Below are 17067 nucleotides of genomic sequence, written 5' to 3' on the forward strand. Positions count from 1 at the left end.
CCCGAGCAACTGCTGAATAGTCCTCCTTAGTGATGACCCCTCCTTTCCATTGGGAGTAAGCCTCCTTTTTGGCAAGGAGACATTCCCAGATGTTTTTAGTGAGCCATGGAGGCTTATATGCTCTCTTGCCCCCTTTGACCCTCCTGGGGATTACCTTCCTCTGGGCTTGAAGGATCGTCTCCTTAAGGAGTGACCACTCCCCTTGGACACCCGGCTCTCCTCCCCTCTGAGTCTTCAGTGCTTCTCCAACTATCCTCCTTAGCTCGTTGAAGTTCGCCCTCCTAAAATCTAGGGCCACCACCTGACTGCTTGCCTTTGCTATGTGTCCATACTTCTGTTACCTGGAATGCTCCTGCTGATATCCTCTTACACTTTCTTTACAAGCAGCGTCCTCTTTACTAAAAATGTAGCCAGCTACATATTTGAAGGATGCAGAGACAAACTCAGTTTAGCATTTTAGGCAGCTTGTGTGGTTTAGCATGTAACTTTTTAAGCAGAGTGTATTACAGAGTGCTTATTACAGAGAAGTTATTGTTAAGAATGCACTGCATAAAACAGTTGCAGATGGTTGTCACTTAGCAGTGTTTGGTTAGTTAGACTTGCTAAAGAAAGGTTGCTGTTCGAAGTATAACTGGTGTCAAGGTTGAGGGGTTTTTTTAATTGGGGAAAACAGGCAAAGGGATGACTAGTAAATTTGAACAACAGGAAACTGGGATAAATAGGTGATTATTATTTGTTAGGAAATAGCCAGTGAGAGAGAAATGGAGAGCGGATAAAAATGGAAAAGGGTAAAAGTAGTAGTAGTCATGGGGGTGGAAAGTAAAAGAGCTGCTGCAAAATTGTGGTATTAAAGAATAGACTAGAACAGTGAATAAAGAATAGTGTGGAAAGAAAACTACAGTTGGACATCTATATAAAGCATCTAGCCATTGGGGATGCACCAGGTAAATTTGGCATATTTTTTTAGGGAATTATTTTTTTACTAAAGGTTTTTTAGTTAAGTTTACTGGAACATTAAATGACAAGGGAATACATATGAACTTTCTCACTGGGGGTGCTAAGAAAAACTAGCTGAACTGTGACAACTGCATTGCACATTTGTAAGCCGAAGTGATTTCTATCATGTACTATATAATTGCCCTTGTATATGCTGCTGGTACATATGCACATATATATGATAGTGACAAGCCCCTGAAATTATTGATAAAATACAGCTGCTAACCTTGCTCAGACTGTATGTGCTGATGTTTTAGGACTGTTACAGAGCTAATATACAGTTGTTTTGTATAAGGAAGAAAGAGGAGGATATTATAATAACATTTTGTGTTTGTGTGTGCACGTGCATACACACGCATATAAAATTGTAGAATAAGGTTGAAGGGACTCAGGATAGAATCTGCAGGAACCCAACTAGACTTGGTGTCTAATTGAGCACAATGATTCGGTGAGTTGTGTGTCCACCTTATGGTACTTTTATCTAGTCTGTATTTCTTTAGCTTAGTAGTGAGAATGCCATAGGAGATGATGTCAAAAATCTTACTAAAACTTGCTGTTCCACCCCTGTTTTCCAACCATCTACAAAACCTGTCACCTTTCTGTAAAAGTTAATCCAGGTGATCAATCTTGCTCTTGATGAATCCAAGCTGGCTGTTTCTGGTCACTTTATTTTCTTCAAGGTGCCTAGAAATAGATTACTTGATGACCTGCTCCAGCTTCGTTCCAGGTATCAAGGTCAGACTGACTGGTCTGCAATTCCTTACATCTTCTTTCTCCCTTTTCTTAAAGATGGATATTATATTTGCCCTTTTCCAGTATTCCAGGACCTCACCCATTCTCCATAAGTTCTCCATGACCCAGTGACTCTAAAATTATTTCAGTATTCTGCAGTACATCCTGTCTAGGCTTGCCAACTTGAAAATGTCCAGTTTCTCTAAGTAATCCCTAACCTTTTCTTCCATTACTTTTAGTTGCTTACCTCTTCCTTTGTCCATGCTGCCAACAACACTTGTCACGTGCTAGTCAACTTAATTTGTGAAAGCTGAAGTAAAAAAGGTATTAAATACTTCAGCCTTCTGTATGCATCACCGATAACTAGATTGCCTTCTGCATTTAGTAAGGGAGCTGTGCTTTCCTTTACTTCATTTTACTTCTGACATACTTATCAAATCCTTTTTATGTTCTTAGTTGTTGCATCTCAGATCATGCCTTGGCCTTCTTGATTTTCTCCCTTCGTGCTTATGCGATATACTTATATACTCTTCCATGGTAATATGGTTCTCTACCCTTTTTGTTGGATTCTTTTTTGAGTTTCAATTTGCTGCTTAACCAAGCCACCCTCCTGCTGCACTTCCTGTTCTTTTTTGCATCAAGGTAACTTGCTTCTACACCCTTACTATGGACTGTTTAAAGTACATCTGACTCCTTTTTCCCTCAGACTTGCCTCCCAGGGGATCCTGCCCACCAGTTCCCTGAGCTTGTTAAAGTCTGCTTTTCTAAAGTCGTAGTGTCTTTTATTTTGCTGCTGTCCTTCCTGTCCTTACGACCTTGAACTCTTATCATTCTGTGCTACCCAAGTTACTTTCTACCTTCACATTCTCAAACAGTTCTCCCTGTTGGTGAGCAGCAAATTGAGGATTCATGCTGGCTGTTCTAATATAAACTACTTCAAATTAATATAAATTATCAAAATGTATTGAAATGTATACCAGTAAACATAAATTGCCACTTAATGTAGTACTACAGTTCTGGCTTCACTCTTAAGTTTCTGAAGTTTGAGGAGGATTTATGTGATGCATTTTTCAGCTCATCTAACTTTTATTGTCTACCCATTGTCACCTCATTTTTGTACGTTTTCCAAAATATTGTATATAATGAAATATGATTTAACTTAGAAGTCCTTTAGAGTTTTTGGTATCATTAATGTGTAAGTAAGAGGTAGTTTAGGGGTGTGTTTCCATATTGGTGTACTGTTAAAATTGTGAAAGAGATATTCTAAAAGTTAAAATCTTCTGAAGTTCACTGGTAATAAAAATACAAATTCATTCTAATTAATGAAAATTGCTATTTAAAAAAAGGATGTCATAATATAACTTGCTTCATTTGATACAGTGGAGATGGATACTTACAATTCTCAGTAAGGCTATTAAAATACCAGAATCACTTATCTTTGAGCTAGCACTGCTTGGTGAAATAAGTTTCGACCCATTCTGAACAGCTATAGTGAATAGGTGGAGTCGTGTATACAGCTGTGAGCATACTCTGTATGTTATATTTTCACCTTGTTTAAGGAATCAAAACTGTTGGGGACTTAAAACTTAAAATGTGGTACCAGCTTTCTTTAATACTGAGTAAACTATTAGCACTAAGCAAAGTGCAGAAGATGGTCCCTGCACAGAAGCATTATCCTGCAAGCTAAAGTCTTGATACTTCACCCTGAAATAGGGACACACACACCAGTTAACTGTAGGGTAGCACCCTAAATTAAGCATGTGGTATTGATTAAGCAAAATGCCAAGATGCAAAAGTTCCTGGGTTGACATATGATTTTGTCTTTGTGATTAATTGTTCCTTAGAAAATTAACTAGATTCTGGGCAGTTTAGCATTTTTTTAAAAAAAAGATAGTGCTTTAAAAATAAACACTTTGAATTTATGTGGACTTAACAGAACAAAATTACTTTTTTTTGTTAGGAGTTGGTAGAACAATGGAATCAAAGTTGGCATCTTTGGGAATTAAAACTTGTGGAGATCTACAGTATGTTTCAATGGCAAAACTCCAGAAAGAATTTGGTCCAAAAACAGGACAAATGCTTTACAGATTCTGTCGTGGCTTGGATGATAGACCTGTTCGAACAGAAAAGGAAAGAAAATCTGTTTCAGCAGAAATAAACTATGGTATAAGATTTACTCAGGTAAATCTAAAAATATTTTTTTACAGGGCTATCACCCACTGCAAAAGGTCCTCCTCTTTCCCCATGAGTACTCTGAGTATCCTCACTTTATCTTTGTGTTAAATATCACTGCATGTTGCAGCCAGATGAAAATTTGACAGTCCATCAGTCTCTGTTCCAGGAATGATTCACCAGGTTGGTTACGCAGTACTATCGCAGGATTGTCCCTCTTGACAGACATTTAACTAGTTTTTCTTTTTAAGATACTCTGTGGTTTCTAATACTTTTTGTTAAACAGTAAGGATTATTTCAGTACTCTAGGGTACATCCTGTCTAGGCTTGCCAACTTGAAAATGCCGTTTCTCTAAGTAATCCCTAACCTTTTCTTCCACTACTTTTAGTTGCTTACCTCTTCCTTTGTCCATGCTGCCAACAACACTTTGTCATGTGCTAGTCAACTTAATTTGTGAAAGCTGATATATGTCACATGTTCAAATTAACGTGCGATACAGACCATCTACAAAGACAGTCCACATTAAGTGCGTTTTTAAATATGGAATATCTTTGTGGCTGGTTTACCTTTTTATTGCATGATAAGTTCCAAGTTTGGCGTGTTACAGTTTATTACATGATTTTATATAACATCTGCTGGGGCCTTGTTTTTGTTTTGTTTCGTTCTGTGTTAGGGGGTTTTATCTGTCTATTTCGGTGGTTCTCAACCACAGTGCCTTGACATCGTTTCAGGGTTGCCAAACAGTATTAGCACTTTGAGGTGTACAAACGTGATCCACAAAATAAACCCAGAGATTTCAAATAGGAATCTAGTATTAACCATCTGACCTGTTGTCCACCTGATCTCTTCGCTACAGAAGAATTGCTTTATTATTTTTCTGTAGTCAAAAAATAAGTGAAAACTAAGAGCTGGCATTTTCTGATGCATGTTTTGAGTCTAAGAAGTTTGAGAACTATTGCACTAGATTATTGGGCTGACAGGTGCAAGGGCCCCTCCTCTTTCTCATATATCAAACAGTTGCTAGTGATAACAGTTGATAGAGAGGTATCTTGAGATTAGCAAGGTTGAGAACCACTAGTCTATATCCTGTTAGTCATCAATAGGATGCACCAGTAAAAAAAGAAAAATCCTAAACTGAATTCAAGGCACTGGGTAAGACTAGAATGCTGTGTTCAGTTGTTTTAATGTATGTTCAAGAAGTACAAGTTCAGACTAGAAGATATAATGGAGAAGAGATACTTGGATGATCAGGACAGTGGAAAACTGATTTTGCAAGAGGAAATTAAAATAGTTCGACTATTTTAGTGTAGTATAATAAAAGCTAAGAGAGGATATGATTGCTCTCTGTAAATGCATCAAGGAAAACACTGGGAAAGGAGGAGAGCTCTGCAAGTTAAAGATTAATATTGGCACAATAACAAATGGTCATAGATGGGTGAACAATACGTTTAAGCTAAAAATTAGAAGGTGTTTTATTGTCAAGGCTGTGAAGTAGTCAACTAATCTTCCAGTGGAAATAGAAGATGCAGAAAAATCAACTGTTCTGTAGGTGGAGTTTAATAAAGTTAGGAAAGTATGATATGCTTGTCTGCAAATAGGGTAATGGACTCCATTCAGGAGGTCCATTTCATTGTTGTGGTCATATTGTTGAGACTTTTTTAAGTTAAAAAAGAGGTATTCTTACCCATGAATTTGCTTGTTGTAGACAACTGGCCAAACTATCACTTATTTTTAAAATCTGTATAGTATACACTTGGCTACATGTTAAACTACATGTAGTTTAGCTTCAAGTACATTCCATGTTTTAAATAATGACCTTTTTAGATGTCTATTACTGTGGTACAAGAAATAAATTATAAAGTGAAAACAATTTGCTTCCTTTTAGCCTAAAGAAGCAGAAGCTTTTCTCCTGAGTCTTTCAGAAGAAATCCAACGTAGACTTGAAGCTGCTGGTATGAAGGGTAAACGATTAACTCTTAAAATCATGGTCAGAAAGGCTGGAGCCCCTGTAGAACCTGCAAAATATGGAGGCCATGGTATCTGTGATAACATTGCCAGGTAACTTTGCACAGAACAAACAACTTCCAGTTGCCAGTCAGTTGTTGTGGTTGTGCAGTTTATTGAACATTATGATATCTTAAAAGGGCTCTTTAAAGGTTCTCAGCATTTTGTAGGGTTGAATTGTACCTAATCAGATACATCTGTACTTCATCAGATGCTCATGAAAACTTGTGCTATATATATACTTTGATTAATGTGTGTGTGTCTCTATCAATGCATACATACAGAGAGAGAGAGATTAATCAAAGTATATATAGATATATACCTTGCTGCCTTGATACATTATCCCTACTTTGATTAGTCTATAAAGTGCATTTCTACCCTGCTTTCTACCTGACTTCAGATTAACATGGCTAACTACACAATGTAATAGGGAGAATGATGTTCTCAGACCTAGCCTACTTCGTATAGACTAGGTTTCTTAATATAGTCCTCTGGGCATCTATATGAATGTGAATTCAGCCAAGATAAAAATAGGGAGTATGGGAGGAACAAAGAATAGAACCAAAGGTGTCCAAAATAGGAAGGAAGAACAGTGAAGCATGAAAACCAAGCACACCAAGAGGAATGGGGAGAAAAAGTAGACTGATACAGCTCAAAGTTAGAAAGTAGTGGAGGTTTCTAAAAAGAGGAATGGGAAAAGAGCTTGATACCCTCAGTGCATTCTTCATATTTAAAGAAAATGGAAAAATCGCCACTGAAAAAAATGCAGCTTGTATATCTGTGGCTACTTCATAAAAATAAGGGTAACTTAATCTAATATTTGTAGTTACTCTTACAGTTAATTAATGCTAATATTTGTGATTGTTTGCCCTCCTAATGGACTTAATCTAGAAGTCAGAATTGTTCTTAATTGTTAATAATCTCTCTCATAAAAACTGACTTTAACAAGGGCATGTTCAGTCCTAAGTTACTTAAATATTAACCACTATTGTTCTAGTTTCATAGATTAAAATTTTATTTTCCTTCATGGTATTAAATAGTTTATATCATGCTTGGATCCTTTCTAGGATTAACAAAGTGTTGTTTCCTTTTCTTTAATATTTTATAATGCATCTTTTGTTTTTAAAAAATTATGCTAAATTATTTGCAGGACTGTCACTCTTGACCATGCGACAGACAGTGCAAAAGTAATTGGGAAAGAAACTCTCAACATGTTTCACACAATGAAACTGAACATATCAGATATGCGAGGGGTAAGTTAAAACTAAGATTTCAAAGTTTTTGTATTATGTTTTCCCACTTTACATTAGGATATGCTCTGCAGCTTTATTGGGTTGCAAAGACTGAGTTGGTGGTGGTGGTCCTAATAAACTTTTGCATGATAGAAAATCCACCCATTAGATTTCCGTTCATTTCAAACCCTAATTCAGATTCCCCTAGAGGTTTCTTTTTCAAGATTTAAAGAAAGTTATAAATCACCCTGCATATAGTACCCAGGTATCTCATTAACTGGCCAAAATAATTTTTAATAATACAATCTTGTTCCACTTATACATCAATTTGATCCAACTTTCTCAGATTCAATTTTAGGAAAAGCTGCTTTTCTCCGAATGTAATTGGATAACTACAGATAAAGATCTTGATTTTTTTTTTTTTTTCCTTTGGAATTTTGTAAAGGCAACAGGAGTTCAAATAACCAAGGAAAAGATATAAAGGGTTAAATGCAGTAAAATACTAAAGAATCGCAATGAAAAACATTCTCACTTGTAACCCTTATATAAGTTATTCTTGCTTCGCTATATTAAACAAAATTAAAAGTCAAGGGATGTTTCTTAGGGCAGGAAGTGGATACAGGTAGAAAAATTGACTTGTGTAAGTCTGTGCATGTTGCATTTATTTATCTGATATTCACTGAACTGAAGCAATTAAAATGATGTAGATTAATGAGCTGAGAAAAAGCAGTTCTTATTAGGTACATCTTACAGCTCTTAGGTTACTTGATTAGGATTCCTGTCCCTGGTTGTTACTATCTATTTGTTTGAGCACGAGCGGTTTATATAATTTATTAAAACTGATGCATGATATATACGTTGTTGATATAAGCCTATTGGCTTGCATTTTAAGCCAATTCTATTCCACCTGTTAAGCATGTGAAGTAGATTTGGGTGCTTTAACTGCAGTTCTGTTCTTCCCTCAAGTCCATGGAAAATGTAGCGTAAAAGGTGGAATGGGTTCTGCTCCTCTTTAACTGCTTTTTTATGACTCAGTGTTAATTAAGATGACAGTGTGTTACAAAAGTAGGTGAATTGGTGGACTCTTAGGGACTTGAATTGGGTGGAATGAAGTCTCATTCAGTGCATACATCCAATTAGAGTGCCTGATAGGTGAAATAGAATCTAGCTCTTTTAAAAAAGTATTATTTTTTGAACTGTGGCGGGGGATGATCTTATTTTTAGTACTTGTTTATATGTATTTCATCATTTCTTTTAGAAGTATTCTTTTTCCTCCCAAAGTAGGTTTTGTTTCTGGGGAAAGAGGAATAATGAAGAAACACAAAAAAAAATTGCATCAGAATTAAAGAAATTACTTTGGAATCTCAATCATCTTTGTTGTTTTTAGGTTGGAATTCAGGTGCATCAATTAGTTCCCATCAATAAAACCACTTCAGCTGTTTCCTCCAACTCATCAGTACGATCTGGACACTTACCTGGTGGATCGCATTCAGTTCTTGATCTTTTCCATGTTCAGAAAGCTAAGAAATGTTCAGAAGAAGAACATAAAGAGGGTCAGTAAGATAATCTTGTCAGGCTTATTTTGTATTTGCAGTAGCATTGGATTCCTCTTAACTTGATTTGGACTCCTCTTAACTCTGCATGTCTGAGCATTTTTAGTAGAAATTCAGTACTAATTTTTTTTAGACATAATTGAAGTGTATATTTTGCTGCTGCATCTCACCTGGAAAAAATGATAACTGTAAGGATCTTTCTAGGATTGTTGGTATCTTTTACAAAATCTTGAAAAAAAATAAAGTAGTATTATGATTAAGAACAGAAAATTTGTCTCAGACGCTATATACAATATAAATGACTAAATGTTTTGCAATAGAAAGAAAAGCAGAATTTTATTAAAATTCATTATTGTATGAAAGCAAGAGTTTCTAGACTCAGGATAATTTTTCTACATATTTTTTCTATATTTTATAGTATTTGTAGCTGCTATGGATCTTGAAATATCCTCTGCATCAAGAACTTGCACTTTTCTGCCATCTCGTACTAGCCATGTGACATCTGGTCTCAATCCCATTATTAGCAAGGCTGACTCTGCAGTCAAGTGGAATGGTTTACACTCTCCTATCAGTGTAAAATCAAGGCTTAATTTAAGTATTGAGGTACCATCACCTTCCCAGGTAAAATGTGAAGTACAAAACATCTGATGTAACTTTTATAATTAGTGTATGGCAAGGCTGTCCAACTTCTGGAGATCCCAGCTGCTTCTGCAGCTGAAGCAATGGGGAGAGCAGCCATTAGTTGGGAGTCCTGGAGCCACCAGGTTTACAACTCTGGTGCATAGGTGTACAGTTCTTAGCAAGAAATGTTACATGTAGTATGTGTTACATGAGAAGAGATCTAGAGTTATAATACACATGGAGTGTGATATTGCTATGTATGTTGAATGAAGTTTTCCTGGATTTTTACCATATGATAGCAATCTGATAAATTAAACAAAACTTCAACTTCATCATATTATAAGGTGAAGAAAAGGTAAACAGATTTTACAAGGAAAGAATATACTGGAGCAAAAGGCAGCTATCATTCGTTCAGTATTTTTCCCCCTTTTATAATGTTAAAGAGATGATATCAGAGCATTGAATATATTACTTCATGCCAGTGATGCTGAAGCTCTTTAAAGGAATGTAAACACTTTTTAAAATAATAAATCAGCTCTGAAAAACTCAGTTTTAAGACGTGTTTTTGTGTTAACACAATTATTGCCACGCTTGTCAAACAATATTTCAATTTCTTACATAGAGCTTCAGTTGATAGGCTATATGGAAAATAACACAATTACTAATGAACCACTGTAGGAACATTTTTGTGAATTACCATTTATGTTTTTTCATAAAAATAGAACTTTAAAATATTCTCTGTACCTTTTCCTTATTGTCTTTATAATCCCAAGCTGTTTTCCCAGACATCTGACTAGTGCTAAACAAGGATTAATCGCCACACAAGTATGCAGCTTACTTAGTTCATTCAGATAGCAGAGAGTGTACATTTTCCCATGCTTTAATCATACCTTTAGTTGCAATATAGACGTATCCAAAGCCATGGGCAGTGAGAAAATGGAGTGGAAGTTGATTCTGCGTGCTTTTCTAGCCCTGATAACTAAACGCAAAAGGTCAGGATATGCACAGTGAACCCAGTAGTCAGTGAGCTACTAAGTATGACTGTCTAAGCTAATACATACTTTTATGAAGAAGGATTGTATGGTGTAGATAGATATACCCATACGAGAGTTTGTCTGGCTCTCATGGGAAACAATATCTGGGCTAACAGTAGCTGTGGTTGGTTAAAGCTAGATGGAGATGATTACCTGACTACAATTATGCTTTTATTTGCAGGATAGACATATCCTTTAAAAGCTTCTAGGGTCTTTCCCTTATGATATGATTGGGAAAATATTTCGTGTTAGCTTAAATAAGGACTTAGTTTCCTAGTCTCATCTGACCCCAGCATTCTTTCCTGCCTAGGCAGGGGGTCGGACTCGATGATCTGTTGAGGTCCCTTCCAACCCTAGCATCTATGAATCTATGATAGTTTCTGCCAGTGTGGGGGGGAATTCTAGTAGTCAGATCTGATATAATTATTACAACATTGATACAAAAACAGCATTTCCAGTAATACTGTATCTGTTATCGCATGATGAAGGAGCAACCTTTCATTCTAAACCATCTACCTTACATCTAATAGTAGGTTTCTGGATAGGCATTCAGAGTCACAATTGTAGTGCAGAACACCCTAATTTGTTATTGAGAGACTCTATTAGGAAAAGTTAAGTTGCCAAGTGAAAGCTGTTTTATTTCTGATGTGAAGAGCATCACTTGCAGCTTTGTGAGATGCAAAGCCCTGCAGTATTGGATTACTTTTTCTTTCTGAAGAACTTGGTACTTTTCATTTCGCTTTGTCTGCCTCTTATCTGTAAATGCTATTCCATCTTGCCATCTTCCAAGTGATGTACCTAAGAATCCTTATTTCCATTAGTATTAGTCTTCCACCTTGTTGTTCACCCCTATTTTTTTCCAATCATGCTGAAGTAAACCAGGACTCTTGTTTGTGTATAGGGCCTTATCTTCCTAGTAGTGAACAAATATAGTGCTCCCCTCCTCAGATTTTTCTGTCCTTTGACAGAGTGAAAGCTCTCCCTCTTCCTACCTTCCTACTTTCCAAGAATACCAGAACTTGTAACAATAAGCAAAGCAACTGAGGCTGCTTAAACAAACAGTTATCTAAACAAGCAGTGATCCTGTAATTAACACCTGTGAACCTGCTGCCTAGAGCTCATTAACACTTTTACCTAACATGCCTTAATGAAGCACCTGAACCTGATGCTTCTTTTGGCTGAGTAGATTTGGGGTATAATGTGATGCACTGACCAAATTTTATTAGCATTGTTTTTATGATCACCAGATTGTTATGAGGGAAATTAAATAATATAGATTTTTATAATTGCAATGCTAAATATTTAACTCGTGAAAAAACAAGATTTAAATATTAGGTATACTTTGTAAGTATTTTTTTTCTTCTTCCTCTTAGCTTTTACAGCATACAGTACTTCTGGATTCCTAAGTAAATTAGTATAGGCAAAGCAGTATGCCACGTTTTGTATGAATTTCTTTATTCAGACTTCAGTTCCCAACATGAATACTGTCTCTTTACATGTTTCTCAGAAAATGTAGTGACCTTTTTAAATTTTTCTTTTGTAGCTAGATAAGTCTGTCTTGGAGGCACTGCCTCCTGATCTTCGAGAGCAAGTAGAGCAAATATACACCATTCAACAAGGAGAGATATATGGTGATAACAAGAAAGAGCCAGTAAATGGGTGCAACACTGGACTTCTGCCACAGCCAATTGGAGCAGTTCTTCTACAAATACCAGAACTCCAAGAACCAGACAGTGATGTGGGAATTAATGTGATTGCCCTGCCTGCATTTTCTCAGGTAGAGTATACTTTAAAATAACTGGCTTTCAGTATGGAGTCAATATGCATGAACCTTCTCATCCATAGTAATAAGTAGTTGACACGTTTTCTCAGGCAAAATTACTACAGTCTGTTGTTCATTCAGAACCATCATAATTCACTAGTTCAGTATTATCTCTTTGGATTTGTAGTCGTTCCAAAGTACAGTAATACACGTAAAGATTTATCTTTTCCAGCGTCTCTGACTCCATGGTTTGAAAAGCTTTCTTTTTTATTTTGCTACTCTTTAGTGTGTTTGCAGAGACTTTGTACTTCATTTTCAATTACACAAATATTTTTTTTTCTTTTGCATTGCAGCTGTATCACATTGTACTACCAGCAGTGTAAAACAGCCTAAAAATCAACTTAGCTTTTTACAGGAGGGTTCACTTTATTGTAGGCCAGTATTTTAGTGACACAGGGACATAGATTCTTTGACAACTGTAGCTGTAACTGTCAGGTTATGTTGTGTCCCTGGGGAGAAGGAAAGCAGGGCAACAGTTTGTGTACCCCAGAACTCTGCAAAGTCTTGATGCATTTGGCACGGGGAAGGGAACCACAGCAACAGTTTCTGTGCATGTGGAGTTTTCCAAAGTTGTCATCTCTTTAAGACTACTTGTTTGTACCTGGTACGGGAACACAAAAGTGCTTTTCAGCACGATGCCTGAAGGTAGAGGATGGAAGCTATCCCAAAGGTTATTAATTTGTCCCTTTGTCCCAGGATCTGGAACTGATGTGTTGATGCAGAGGAAAAGGATCATTGAGCACTTTTACGCGTGCTCGTGGGGTAGGGGGGCGCTTTAATTAGAGCGACTCCAAGAGCTGGCATCTCATGTATCAGCTGCCGCATCTCATGTATCAACATCCCCACTCTTAAAAATAGTGGCAGGGCACTTGAACTAAAGCTCATTCATCAAGGTTTAGATGAAGCGCCCCCACCACCATTTTTAAGTGTGGGGACACTGATACATGAGATGTAGGTGGCTGCTGGAGCACAGCAATTGCCATGCTCCAGCAGACTTGATTAACTGAGTATGCTTCAACGCACTGGAATTCCAGCCTGTCAGAGCAGCCTCCACACTTGTGTGTAGGTACCCATATATGTTGGGGTTGGATGATAGAGATGTTACCCAGACATTAGTTAAAAATTCATTAGCCGCAACAGGAAATTAATTCTTCCATTTACTGTATTGAGGGCACTATACTCAGGCTAACTAAAGATATCTTTGAACTTGTATTATTGTATTTACTGAGCCAGTAGTGCTTAGTATCCACAGACCACAAAATTTGCTTCTAACAAGTAAAAATAAACAAATGGGCATAGTCAAGTAGTTTGAGGTAGCAGATCCAAGAATCGGGTGTACTCTAGCTTTTCTTCCATTAATATATTGCCACTAATACCTCTGTGCATCTGTCTACATCTGTAGTTTTCTCAAAAGCACATGGGGTTAATAGAACTAGTAAAGTAATTTGGGGCTTTGGGTGAAAATTTAAGTGGAAAATGAATCTATATTTCTATTTTGTTTACATCAAGGTAGACTGTATCTTGAGAGCTTCCATAATTTTGAAATATTTTTAATAAAAACACTGTGAGCACGTTCAAAGACAAATTTTAAAAAGACAGTTCCTTATTGGAAATATTTGGCTATAGCCAATGAAATGCTGAGCTCCTTTTAACACCTGCTTTATTTACTGTGCAACCTGTGTTGAAATTGTTTGTTTGTTTTTGTTGTTGGGTTTTTTTGCTGTGCATGTAGAGTTTTCAAAACTGAAAAAAATACTGTGCCAAATGCATTAAAATTTGACCTTTGCAATTAGAGGCAGAGTTTGAAAAGTGCATATTTATTAGTGGTTAACACTTGCCTTCTGAGTGTTTTTTTTCTTTAATGGAGGAAAATAGATATTTCATTTTGAGCATAAATAGCTTGTCCACACTTGTAGTGGAAACATAAAAGAGCAGAAGATTGATATATTGACATTGAGCCACTAGAAGTAGGGGAATAGAAACGTTTTGTGCAACTGACTAGCAAAAAACTTTATCTTAATAGTCTAACATATAGTGTGCCTGTCTAACACTAACCACATAGGCTGCTTGCAGACATAGGGGAAGAAAACAAAACATGCATGTTAGTTTGACCCAGTTCTGCAGCATGGATTGGGTGCTTTAGTGGGGCTTTTTTGGCGCTTTTATCTAATAGCTGATTGAATCAGCTATTAGATAAAAGTGCGAAAAAGCCCTGCTGAAACACCTGATCTATACAGGTACTGCAAAGCTGGGTTGAACTAATGTGCTGCAGCTTCTGGGAAAGCAGTTTTTGGGGGGAGGTTGGGTTTTTTGTTTTTGGCGGGGGGGAGGTTCACATCTGCAAGTAGCCACAGTGTGTGAATTTGTGCTTTGTCCAAGTTGAGGATGAGCAGGTAGAAGGAAAGATTTGTCTGGAAGCCAAGTCTTTCATGCAGTAGTAGGAGGCCAGTTTTGGTATTTGGGTATGCTTCTATACAGGAGAGAAGAAAAGAACTCTCCCACCTCCCTTCCAGCACAATATACCTGGCAAGCCCCTGCACTTGGGGAAGTGCAGGACTGTTTACAAGTTGTTTCATTTGGGGAACACAGCAGACTAAGTGATTTATAGGCAGCAAGGATCAGGAAGAACCCGATGCCAGTGCCTGGTCTTTGAGGGTGGAAAGAAAATGCCTTAGGTGCTGCTTTCTGGATAAGTGCAGAGCTGTCTTAAGATACAGTTTGTCCTTAACACCCCAAGTGTTTGTGTTGAAAATGTAATTAGCATTTATTTAAAAGGGTTTTTTTGGAATGTCTTTTTTAATATTGACTTTATTTTTTTAATTTTATGTCATATTGTAGTAGTAAACTTAATTGTAAAATTAGTTTCAAAATCTAAATAATACATATTTAAAGGAAAAATATGTTTTTCACTTGTGGACTAAGGAATATACAGCAATACAAAGAGAAAGCATATAGTATTTTAATCTCAAAATTCATGTTTAATACAGAATGCATATATCTTTCTCAATTAAGAAAAAAATCATAAAAACTAATCAAATAATGTTGCTCACCAGTGAAATAATTTCAGAAAAATCTTTGTCGTTTTTCAGGTGGATCCTGAGGTTTTTGCTGCACTGCCTGCTGAGTTGCAGGCAGAACTCAAAGATGCATATGATCAAAGGCAAAAGCAGTCAGAAAACATGATTTATCAGCAGCCACCTGGCACCTTTGGTGAGTATATTACAATTATAGAATAAACTTGTCTTGGACTGTGATAAGATTTGATACAGTCCCAAAAAAGCTAGAAAATATAACTTTCATACTTCTAGGAGGCCACTGCAGTGTGAGAATACTGCTACATATTTTGGTCCAAAGATTAGATCAGTATAAAGATGGCTTGAAAAATACCCTTTTACATTGGAGTATCTGGTGCTCTGACTTTACAAGGGGGATATAAGTGTTTCTCTATATGTATAGATGGGAGTGTTCATATGTGCCTAAGATCTGAGATGTCCAGCTGTGCTACTGGACTCCAGCTTTGCATTTTTGTTCAAATTATTTCCTTTTAGAATTGTATTGCCTAAGCTGAAAGTCCGTGTGTTGGAAAATTTGGCTCATTTTTCAGAGGCCCCTGGTACACATACATTTATGGCATGATTACAGTGTCACTCCCCATAAATAGCAGCATGCTGCACATTCATTGAATTTTAATAGGTCATAACATGGAAAATCAGCCCCAAAATATTCCACAGAATATGTGGAGCATCTTTTGTGGCTGTTTTTTATGGTGCCATAAATTGAACATGTGGCAGTCACCCCAGTGCTGACAGTCAGCTGACTAGCAGCAGAATGTGGGCAGTCCCTGTTGTGGAACCAAGCTGGAGGATGCCCAAGGCCTAATGCTGACAATAGCTGATTTTGGGCTTTAGGATGTGGGCTTACTGAGACCTAGCAGGTTTTGCTATGTGGACTGTACATAGCAAAGGGCAAGGCTCTTCAAGGTGGTGGATCCTGGCATCACAAGGCATGCAGCAGCTCCAGGGTTTGCAACACTCCCCTCCTGCCAATTCAGCTAATTCTGGGGACAGCTCTGGGTCTAAGCCAGGAGGCTGTCTGGTGTCAGATTGCAACACTCAGCTGAGCAAATGGATTTGGTACTGGGCAGCCCTGGGGTCTGGGACAAACCCACTCCTTACCCAGTTCTCAAGAGCAAGCTGCGGCTCAGTGTCCAGATTCCACCCGCCTCTTGCTCTATCCCCAGAGGCAGCCCCAGATCTCAGGCCTGAGATTCACCTCCTTAAACTGGTGCACAGCTGGGGGTGGGGGAGCTTCTCCCATCCTAAGCTGCACAGTCTGGACATGTGCAGTCAGGGATGAGGGAGCAGCCTCATCCCCATCTGCACCATGGGGGCGCATCCTGAGGCCAGCATTTAGGGAGTCTCTCCCTGCTGTCAGGCTTACTGTGCCCAGAGAACTTGAAAAATTAGGTGAGTGTTCAGCCAGAGTTCCCAGCTGCATGCCCACTTAGAAGTTGGGGGTGCTACAAGCCTGTTATCAGGGAAAGGCTTTCCAGTGTCAGCCTTATGATGCCCTGGACCTTTTTTAAAAAAGGCAGGTGGGCAGTTGGGACACCCAGCTGCATGCATTGTTTAAGTTCCTGAGTGCCTGTGGAAATAGGACCTGGGGAGTGGGAAGCTTCTACATACCCTAGGCTCCTAATGCAGGGCTCCCCACACTGACAGATGGCAGTCGTGCGATTGGATTCTGAGGGATTTAATGCAGTGTTCCCAGAATTGCATGGCCTGCCAGACACATCTGGAATAGCAGGGCATAAGTTTCCACAGATCTCAGTTGCACGACTGCTTTCACATTTGGCAGCAGCCTAAGAGGGCTGGAAAAAGTAACTTAGAACCTTGCTGAA

The 17067-nt window shown here is 37.8% G+C and overlaps 1 protein-coding gene across 4 annotated transcripts in view; it reads left to right on the forward strand.

Annotated features, from left to right (window-relative positions):
• Positions 1-17067, forward strand: part of REV1 (REV1, DNA directed polymerase) — a 70813-nt gene that overhangs the window by 45806 nt on the left and 7940 nt on the right. For all 4 annotated transcript variants that reach the window (XM_019523984.1, XM_019523983.1, XM_019523982.1 and 1 more), the window contains 7 exons: positions 3689-3909; positions 5787-5959; positions 7056-7158; positions 8525-8690; positions 9109-9311; positions 11889-12122; positions 15257-15377. In XM_019523984.1, coding sequence (XP_019379529.1) covers positions 3689-3909; positions 5787-5959; positions 7056-7158; positions 8525-8690; positions 9109-9311; positions 11889-12122; positions 15257-15377 — 1221 coding nt within the window. The remainder of the gene's footprint in view (positions 1-3688; positions 3910-5786; positions 5960-7055; positions 7159-8524; positions 8691-9108; positions 9312-11888; positions 12123-15256; positions 15378-17067) is intronic.

This window comes from Gavialis gangeticus, unplaced genomic scaffold, assembly GCF_001723915.1.
Source record: "Gavialis gangeticus isolate Ggan-Ray unplaced genomic scaffold, GavGan_comp1, whole genome shotgun sequence".
In the NCBI taxonomy this organism is placed as follows: Eukaryota; Metazoa; Chordata; order Crocodylia; family Gavialidae; genus Gavialis; species Gavialis gangeticus.